The sequence below is a fragment of the Epinephelus moara genome, chromosome 20 (assembly GCF_006386435.1).
Source record: "Epinephelus moara isolate mb chromosome 20, YSFRI_EMoa_1.0, whole genome shotgun sequence".
In the NCBI taxonomy this organism is placed as follows: domain Eukaryota; kingdom Metazoa; phylum Chordata; class Actinopteri; order Perciformes; family Serranidae; genus Epinephelus; species Epinephelus moara.
In genome coordinates, this window is record NC_065525.1 from 21,196,415 (window position 1) to 21,207,017 (window position 10,603).

At 38.8% G+C, this 10,603-nt stretch overlaps 1 protein-coding gene across 1 annotated transcript; it reads right to left on the reverse strand.

The window, feature by feature from the left end:
* Nucleotides 1-823: 823 nt before the first annotated feature.
* On the reverse strand, nt 824-8,635 carry fam185a (family with sequence similarity 185 member A). The gene is made up of 8 exons (XM_050072751.1): nt 8,058-8,635; nt 5,776-5,885; nt 3,822-3,914; nt 3,511-3,649; nt 1,802-1,843; nt 1,610-1,705; nt 1,373-1,507; nt 824-1,235 (listed from the first exon to the last, which is right to left on the reverse strand). Exons 1-8 carry the CDS (start codon nt 8,491-8,493, stop codon nt 1,123-1,125), a joined length of 1,164 nt encoding a protein of 387 aa, XP_049928708.1. The 5' UTR covers nt 8,494-8,635; the 3' UTR covers nt 824-1,122.
* Nucleotides 8,636-10,603: the final 1,968 nt, after the last annotated feature.

The following is a 10,603-nucleotide window of genomic DNA, read 5'->3' on the forward strand; positions in this document are numbered from 1 at the left end:
GCCCGCTCTGTGTTTGACACCTGCCTTAGATGGTTTTCAGATAGAGGAACTGCATCAGTCTTAAAATCTTAGAATCCAGCTTTAGGACAAATTTGATTTAAAAATTACATTTGAGTTACATACATGCAATAAACTCACTTTCACTAGCTGATGCCTACCACTAATTATTTAGTGAACAATTCACTGTGAAGATACAAATATTAGCCGTGCATCTGAAGTACTAAAACATAACCATTATTGGTGTCTGTTTATTTAAAAAAAATGTTATAGTGTTTATGTACATGGATGTACAAAGCACTTTAAATTTGAACTCTCAGATGTCACCATTTCTGATTTATAAGCTTGATAAAATTTATTACATTTATTTATTTTCTCTTTAAATTAAAACGCTGAATTCTTTCAATACTAAAGCCTTTGTTTATATTAGTCTTTGTAATTGCATTTCACCTGGTTTTACTTAATCTGAAGTCATTATAATGTGTGTATTTGTTTTATGCTGGACCTAAATTGTTGATACTAAAAGCATAACCAGGGAGAAACAGACTCTTTCTGCTTTACGCTTCAGTGATGTGAGGCTTATTAGTGAAAACAAGTTCAGCTCTTGTACAGTTTTGTTGCTCATTTGGGGCAAAGATATGAAGGTCTTTTGGAATATACAAAGAAGGTTTAGAAAAATGTGCTATCAGAGCATAAACAGCAGGCATCCAGGAGCACTGGAAAAAAAAACACAAATATAGCGAGGCAAAAGGCTGGGATTGGCTTTTACTTTTACTTTTGCTGGGGAGCACAATCCTGCATAGTATACCTTTAGTTAGAGCCGGATAAAGTCAGTCAAATTCAGACTTTGATTCAGATTTTGTGATTTGTAACTATAATTAAATTTGAGGTGAAGTGACTGAACTTACATCTAAATGGAAAAAAAAAACACTTGCCAAGCTTTGGTCACAGTTTTAAGACGTACAATATATTTTATAGTATTTACATACAATACAGAGGACATTCAGTCACTGGCAATATCTCACATCACAAGTAAACATACAGAAATATGAGCAAGCAAACAGTTTCTCATTAACGTCCAAACCGCTGACAGTTCAACACAAACCACAGAACTGAGGTCACGGCTCAGCTCCCCAGCTTCAGGGACTCAAACCAGCTTTGTGTCTTCAGTCTGACGGAGTTTCTGTCTGCCTGAGCTCTAACCCACTGCTCCACTGGGGACTCTGCATTTATACAGCCTGAGAGAAAAACAGCAGGCGAAATGAGAGAAATACAGGCGTGTAGAAAGAAAACAAAACGTTCTGTGTTGGTTTACTTGTTGAAGGATTTAGTTAATTAACTATGGAGTGTGATGTCATGAAACATTATGGCTTACCGGTAACTGTGGTTTGGCTTTCAGTCGTGTTGTTTTGTACTCCATGCAGAACAACCTCTGGGCTGATATCCACAGACGCTCCACGGAGCTCCACCCCTGCTTTCAACGAGGAGGGGACACGTACACACACCGCTCCTGTGTACAACAGAAGGACGAGGGATAAACAAAGAATATGACTCAACAGGAAGAAAAACTGTGATTCATACGGTGAATAATCTTCTCATATTGTGTGTTTACCTTCCTCACTGTGGAGTTCAGCACTGCCACCGTCTCCCACATAGACATCAATGGCTCCGCTGTGAGAGGAGACCTTTAGCAAACTATTTGAACCATCTGCAAATCAAGGCAAATCCCAGTGTTTTGTTTTTTACAGCTACTGATAGAAATCATACGTTAATCATTGTGCAATCAGAGGGTCAGCATGCTCACCAATAACTGTATCTCCAGACACGTTCTTCACTGTGGCGTTACCTTTGAATCAATGAAAGCAAAAGGTCAGTTTTAACTAATATAACTAGCTATCAGGTTATTTTCACTCACTAGCAGGTAAATTACAACATTCAAAGCTCTAAGTGGAAAATTTGGCAAAGACAAACCCCCTATATCACATACTGTACAGATTATAAACCTGCATCACCGAAGATAACAACATAATTGTTTCCATATATTCTATGACGAGAGGCTCGTCTGTATCAGGAAGAAATTAAAATTCTACATGTATGATGCATTCCCTTCTCCTCACTTCCCATCACAGTGCAGTTAGTAATAAAATCTCTACTCTACTCTCTACCTTCAAGACTTAGTAAAAACTAACCCCTGTTATACTTGCTCCAAAACAAACAAGGACAGAATTTGAGATAAATTGCAACCACACTGTGTTTAAATGGACTTAGTTCAGATCTGAGCCCAGAAATCATGACCTACCAATGCCCTGCTTTACAAACCAAGGTAACATAATGCAGCTGTGTGCCACAATGAGTCATCAGCAGTGGAGGTGTTTGTTCTTTAATTAGGACCTACTGGCAGACTGAACTAATAGATACAGGTGGCAGATTAATGAAATGTTTCAGTTAATTTTAAAGGTCCACTGTGTAGCATTTAGGGAAGTATATTGGCAGAAATTGAATTTAATAAACATGTTTTCTTTAGTTTATAATCACCTGAAAATAAGAATCTGTGTGTTTGTGTCACCTTAGAATGAACCACTTATACCTACATTAGGAGCAGCTCTTCTTCCATTAAATCCTTCATTTTGCACCACCATGTTTCTACAGTAGCCCACAACAGACAAACTAAACACTGGCTCTAGGTAGGGTTATTTGTGTCACAGAAGTTATAGCAGCCTCTCTGCAATGAGCCAAACACCGTTGGAAAAACACTGATTTTTAACGTGAAACTGCTTCATCATCATCACTTGCTTTTTTACCTGTTTTAATCACCAGTGGTCTCATTTATAAAACAATATGTAGGATCCATACTAAAAATGTACATACGGGCAAAAGCCAAAAACAAATAGCCAAAAAATATTCAACAATTTCTACAATCAGGCTTCCACTTCATTATCTGCGTTGCCAATTTCCCGTCTGCAAAGTGTTCGTAAGCATGGGTCAAAGTCTGTTTTTATAGATCACAACTTTTGCATGGGAAGTAGCGTACGCCTCTTTCAGGCCTCAATTTGTGCTTACACAATGTTTATAAATGAGACCCCTGGTCTGTTTGTTTTGGAGAGGATGATACTTCTGTTCGATTTGGCTCCTTCTAAAATCCTCCTGAACAATGAACACTGAAGGAATCCTGACTGGAAGTTCACACTTGGCACACAGGAGAAGTTTCAGCTGGTTGCACCCTGCAGTCATCATCATTAGATGCCACTAAATCCTACACACTACTAGACCTTTAAGTTAAGGCTGCAGTATCTCAGATGAGTATAAAGGGATCGCCTATTAACCATAGGGTTTGTGGCTCTTCCTGTCAACATGTTGAAGTGTTCTTACACAAGATGATGAACCCCAAATTGACGAAAACAATATGTTGTTTCGGACTTAAGTGTTTTTCTTCACTCTACATTTGAGTTTGGCTGCAGTACTAATAAACACACAAACAATGTCAATGACGAGTAGATGCTGCTGTTTTCTCACCGTGTACGTGCCCCAGTTCTATTCTCCCAGAGTTGGAGGAGATGCAGGTGGACTCTGCGTAGATGGCTTTGACCTTCAGAGGGCCACGTTCTGTTGAAACCTTCATTGTGGTGCCCTGAAGCTTCTTGACATCCACTCCCTGCAAAACAAACAACTAATTACTGCACAGGTCTGACGCCAGGTGATGTATGAGCTCAGTGTCTGTTTTGTCTCTAAATCAGAGGTAAACCTCAAGGCTGTAAACACATTCACATACAGCCTGTACTCAGACTGCTGCTGCCCCCTAATGACTGCTGAGAGTACTGTCTTACACTGTCTCCACTTGTGCTGATGTCCACATTGCCATGGATAGTGCCCACACCTGTAACGTGTCCTCCATGTGACTGGACCTCCACCTGATGACCCTGAGATACAACAAACAGTGAAATGTCAAACTACTGATAAAGCCTCTTTTATGAGTCTGAACACATCGTCAACTCTACACCAACAGTGTAGTGCAGGGGTAAGCAACCTGTGGCTCTTCAGGTCCTCTCCAGTAGCTCCCTGTGGCTTTGACAAAAAACTACAAAAAAAATGACTAATGGTTCTTGTTTTTTTTTAACACTTTAATTTTCATTTATCGATATTGGAGGCCTAAAGAAATTCTTACATTCTCCAACTGCAAAACATGTGAAGCCTATATACTGAAGAACAAGAAGTTTAACATTTCAACAACTAAAATGTGCGTAATACATCTACTTCCTGGCACCTTTTCCTCTAAATTTTTCCGAACCTTGAGAATAGTGGCTAGTCCTGAGTCTCCCTAGCTGGTTTGCTGTGGATGCCAAATCCAAAAAAGTCTTGTAATAAAACAGAGAATTTAGTAGTGCGTGGACAGATTTGTTTGCTTTCACTGCCATCTCTGCAAAGTTTAAGTACCAAATAATCATAAATAGTGCCCTGCACAGTTACCTTGTGGTGCAACATATTAATAAATGCTCATTTAGACTATTAGTATGGGCTAATTTTGACTTAATGGGCTATGTTACCTTCATTTTAATGCTCAAATATGATTTGCAGCTCCACGCAGATTTTATTTTATTATTTTTGGTCAAAAATAGCTCTTTTGATAATAAAAGTTGCCAACCCCTGGTCTCGTGGGTTGGTTAATTGTAACAAGTACTTTTAGGCGTAGTTGTGAACTGCTGGTGGCTTTTTTAGGTTGCAAAGTATGAGTTTGCAGAACTCATTAAAACCCCACCAAAGGGAAACACAGATATGGTTTTAGAGGCCATACTTTTATCACATAAATTGGCCAATACTGTCTCCAATATGCTTAAATGTGAGGATCAGTATAAATATAGCCAAATAAGCTTTTCAGACATGCCTAACTGAAGACCATGATATTTGGTTTTTGTCTGCTTTGATAGTTTTAAGAAGTGATAAAGAAGAGATAAAACAATTCTGGTTTTGTAATCAGTCACAAATCTGCAATAACAACAATATCAAATTGATAATGATATTATTTTTAATGAAGATAAAATGATATGCAAAATATTCACTTTAACATTTTCTGCAATTATTTATTTAATTTATTTAAACTTTATTAAACTAGTTAAAAACTAATTGAGAAAAAAAAAATCTTTTTCAGGGATGACCTGGCCAAGAAGGCAGCAAAGTAACATCTAGTAGGCCCACACGTCGACTACATACATACAATAAAATACCAAAACAATGCATCACAAATGGTAAGGAGTGAAAAACTACTGTCCATGAATCAAAAGAAAGACTTGTGCATACACACATATCTTCTAGGTATGATGCATTGTAGAAAGAACTGTTTGTGGAAAGGACTTTGGTTTACTTTTGTTTAAAACTGTTTAGAGAAATGAGGCAGCCGAGATTGAGTCCAGCAGCAGGTTCCTTCAACACAATGGGCTGTATTAAAATGGACTCATTTTCCAGCCTCTGTCTGCGCAGATGGCAACTTTAAGTGTTGACAATTATTGGATCTAAGATTGTAGGTCTTTTATACACTCACAAACTTAAAGCATATGTGCATGGGTAACCTGCCTAGGATGGTCTTGTACATTACAATATACCAGTGCTGCATCCTGTGCAGAGCAAGTGAAGACCATCTGACCAGACTGTACAGTGTGAAGTGAAGAGTCCTACAGCCTGAGTTTGAAATTTGTCTCAGAGCACTTTGATAAAGTAGGTCAAGTTTGGCCTGAGTAGTGAGACAAGCAAATCTGCTCATGTTTATGCTGCCATGCCACCACCTACCTTGACAGAGTGCAGCAGACAGTTTCCCTTCTCTGTTTTCACTTTGCAGATATCACACTCCATTTTCTTCACTTGCACGTTGCCTTTTCCTCGAGCAGTAATGAAGACATCTGACAAAAGGAGACACCAGAGGACAGAGACAGGGTCATGACAACTGCTGAAAAAAATAGGACATTTGAAAGCACCATACGGATCAATGATGGACCCTACTGTAGACAGTCAAGACTGCATTGGTGGAATGTTACTGAGTACGTTTACTGTACTTAAGTGCAAATTCAAGGTACTTGTACTTTACTTGAGTATTTAAATTTTATGGAAATAGACAAATATTTCTACTCCACTACATCTTAGAGGGAAATGTTGTACTTCTTACTTATCTGCATTTGTCTTGCATCTTAAATTAGTTTTCAGATTACAGTTTTTAATCTGCTTTCTGTCAAGTAAAAACCACGAATCTCCACATGTGCAGATGCAGAAATGCTCCTTTATGTGTTGAGGAAATTCTATGACTACTTAAGCTAAATAAACTCCTCAAAACCCCTCTTGGATCAGCTGGAAAATGCATAGTCACAAAACTGAAACAAAGGCCTTTTTTCTGACACCATCAAAACTTGACTTTTTCCAGATACATGATTCTCCCAGGACAGCCACACTACAAATAGATTATATATTAGTATTAGATTAGAGAGTAGTCTCTTAGGTAAAATGTGAGGTGTTTCATCTTTGCTCATCTTAAACCACAATGCTGCAACAGCTCTCTGAATAATAGCTGATGGTTGGTAATGACTTGAAGTGTTACAACTAACTCCAATGACAACTGAACACATTTTATCTACTTATCCTACTCCTTTTTGCAGCAGGCAAGAAGAGTTGGTGAAAAATCTGACAGGGCTGTGCTTGCACATGCACTGAAATCTGCATCAGATGAGGTGAGGCAGGGAAAGACAGAGGGGTCTGTCTCCTATCTGCCATGTGACACTGAGCAGATAGAGCCTGCTGCAAGACATTACAAGACCTAAGAGAAAGAGGATCAACACAGCTGCCCTACATGGGCTATCCTAGCTCTTAAATAGTCTTCAATGTGCAGCAAGAGGATGTCTTGACTGGTGACTTGACTACGGCAGCAGCAGACTTGTATTGTGGACTCACTCCATGTGAGGCACTAAGCCTCTGACAGGAACAGGTTAGCAAGTTAGACCTTAGTAGGACTTGGTAATTAATGAATGTATCCATTGTTTAATTTTTAATTCTTCACTCTTATTGTTAGAAGTTACCCTGGCAGTGGGGCAGGTTGTAACAATTGAACTCCTTGTCCTTTGATACCAGTTAATGAGTTGTGTTAAATAGTTGGAGAATTGGAAACATTGCTATTAATACTTGACAAATAAGGGGACTTTGTGTTAAAATTTGAGGGTAGTAAAACAAAAATTAAACAAGTTATAGGTGCTGAGACATAAAGTGGTACACCCATATGCAGTCTCCTCACTTAAAAGCACTTAAATACTTTTACCTTCGTGAGGTTTTGAATTGATATCAAATAATGGATTCTGTGAAATAGTTGTAGAAGTGGAAACACTGCTATTAGTACTTGACAAATAACGGTACATTGTGTCAAAATTTCAGTGTAGTAAAACTAAAATTAAGCAAGTTATAGGTGCTGAGACAAAAAGTAGTACCAACCATATGCAGTCTCCTCTACATTTTGCTAATAGTACTTACATACTTTTACCTTAGTGAGGTTTTGAATTGATATTGAATAATGAATTCTGTGAAACTGTTGGAGAATTGGAAACATTGCTATTAGTACTTGACAAATAAGGGTACTTTGTGTCAAAATTTGAGGGTAGTAAAACAAAAATTAAGCAAGTTACAGGTGCTGAGACAAAAAGTGGTACAACCATAAGCAGTCTCTCCTACATTTAGCTGATAACGCTACCTTAGTGAGGTTTTGAATTGATATTGAATAATGGATTCTGTGAGATAGTTGGAGAATAGGAAACATTGCTATTAGTGCTTGACAAATAAGGGTACTTTGTGTCAAAATTTGAGGGTAGTAAAACTAAAATTAATAAAGTTATAGGTGCTAAAATAAAAAGTGGTACAACCATAAGCAGTCTCCCCAACACTTGATGATACCGCATACATACTTTTACTTCAGTCAGGTGTAGTGGAGTATTTTCAGTGTGGTATTAGTAGCCAACAATAGTAAAGAATTAGAAAGGTCATTTTCATCTATAACTGCATCATCATCATCATCATCATCATTAGTAGGAGACACTCACTACTTTTGATAGGTGCAGTCAGATCAATAGACACACTGCTGTTGACCTTCTCAGCTGAGATGAGCAGCTCTTTGCTCTGGTCATCATAGTGGACGTGTAAGTGATCCAGACAGACCTCCTGCTCGGTGTCTGTCCCGTGAACTGTGATGAAGGCTCGGTCAGCCTCAGGGAAGGCGTGCGGGTCCAGCGGCTGGATGGAGATGCTGCAGCCCAGCTGTGCCCGCACCGTGCTGAAGGGACTCACCGCCAGGGACCACCGCTTCAGAGGCTGGTTCACCTCCTCCTGTGCTGGAGACCTCACAGAGGCAGAGATGGAGAAGAACCGTGAAGCATGCAGAGGGCAGTGAGGGGTCACGGGTGTCCTGGCACCGACTGTGAGGGACCAGCAGCGGAGGAGTCCGACACATGCCCGCCGACCTGCTGAGCTCCAAGACATCTCTGTCACCTCCCGGTAAACCAGCTCATTCACACCTCACACTGCTGCTGATACTACTAATACACAGCTCAACTACCGGGCTGAACAACCTGCCATTCAGTCAACAGGAACTGTCACCACGCTGTCAAACCTATTATACTGTTAACGTGAGACTCATACTTCCAGTGCGAGATTTCAGAATAAAAGCGTCATCTACAAGTCACAAGCTGACTAGTCCATAGGTGGCACGGCCAAGAACGATTGTGATTGGTTGAAAGAAATACAAGCAGCCGGGGCGTTTTTTTCTCCAATCTTAAAGTGAGAGTCGGCCCAGCCACACCTTTCTTTTCTTGAGAAAGGTCTGGTGAGCGAGACTACAAGCTGACTGAAAACGTTTTCAACAGCTCTCAACGTTTTCTTCAGCTTTGGTATGATATTAATTTCTCTAACCAATAAAACAATATATTTAAACGGGAAATGATAATACATAAAGAAGGTCACACAATAAAAAAAAAATAAAAACACAGCATCTAAGTACAATGGTGAGTTGTAGTGAGAATAGCAATGAAGCACCTTTGGTAAAATTATACGTTGATACTAAAGTATATATTTAAAGCAGGAGTTATGTAAATGTTAACACTTATTTCACAAGTGTAACTACACATTTTACACCAGAGATGCTCAACTTGCTTTGCCCAGACCCCACTCTTGTAAAATGACACGAGGCCAGGGGCCATTTAATAAACAAACATTAATAATTAATATATAAATAGTAAGCCCAGACCTCTGTCAGGGGGTCCAAGGATTTTAATTTATTTTGTTCTTATTTTTATCTATTTATTTGTTTGTTTGTGTGTTTATTTATGTATTCATTTATGTATTCATTCACTGACAAAAGCTCCATCTTTATTCTTTTTATTCACTCTGGCACTTTATAAACTTTAAATGTATGAACCAAAATTGTCAGTATTAACTTATTAATTTTCATTATGAATTATGAAATGGTTGGCGGGCCACCAGACACCCTACTGAGGGCCTGATTTGGCCTGTTTGCACTAAGTTGAGTATCACTATTTTACACTATACTCATATAGTTATTCTAAAGACATGATACATTTAAAAAATATTTCCATGGTGATCTATGGCTTTGTTGTAATTTCTGTGATGAAGATTTTTATCTATTTATTTATTTTATTTGTTGCAATTGTTTTTTTAATGACCAGATTGACCTGCTTGGGGCCCCAGAAATGACAATAAACTGTTTGGCCTCTGTTAGTCCCCAAATACATCCCAGTCATTCTGTGCAGGTGCGTTCTGGTCCCAGATTTGCTGAGAATTAAATAGAAACTTATTACATGTGCAACATGTAAGCACAGCACAAAAATAAAGGACTCAAACCTAAATTTTGACTGAATGATCCTCTTCAAGATTCAAAATGAATGCAGAGCCCACCGCATGTTATTTGATATTGTGCTTTAGTGGTACATATCCTAAATAATTGTTAAATTGAAGTTGCACAAATCATTTCGCAAAATGACACACATTAGGCCTAGAACTTTTAGAGGCCCTGTGTTTTAGGGGCTCCAGGACAGTTGCCTGGCTAACACGGTTGATACTACACATTGCAAGTACTGAGGAGAACTCTCACTTTAGACTGAAACAATGAGCTAAAGAGCTAATACCAGCAGCTTGCACTATCCCTCAGAGTTTTGTGTTCTCTTATATTGAAGGGAAAATATTTTACTTCCGGTTTTAGTCTGCGTTACTTCAACTTGACAAGCCGGATACACAGTCTTGTGTAAACTTAGCACCGCCCCTCTTTAAGTCTTGTCCAATCAGTAAACCTGGATGAACACGTCACATGTGTGGTTCTCTTCGCAAAGGCTGTAGGGAGCTTGAGTCCTCGAGTCCAAAATTGTAGCCTGCTGCGTGGGCCAGACTTAAGTAACATCAGTCATGTAAATCTGATGGGTCGCATGTCTCTGAGGAGTCTGTGGTTGCTTCTCTGTGGAAAATGTGGGTTAAACTCAACGTGTTATTGAATCTATAGGTTATTTTACTTTAGTTTGCAGATAACTTGAACAGAAATAAGGAGAAACAAAAGGAAATCCATATTCACATAGGTTATTCA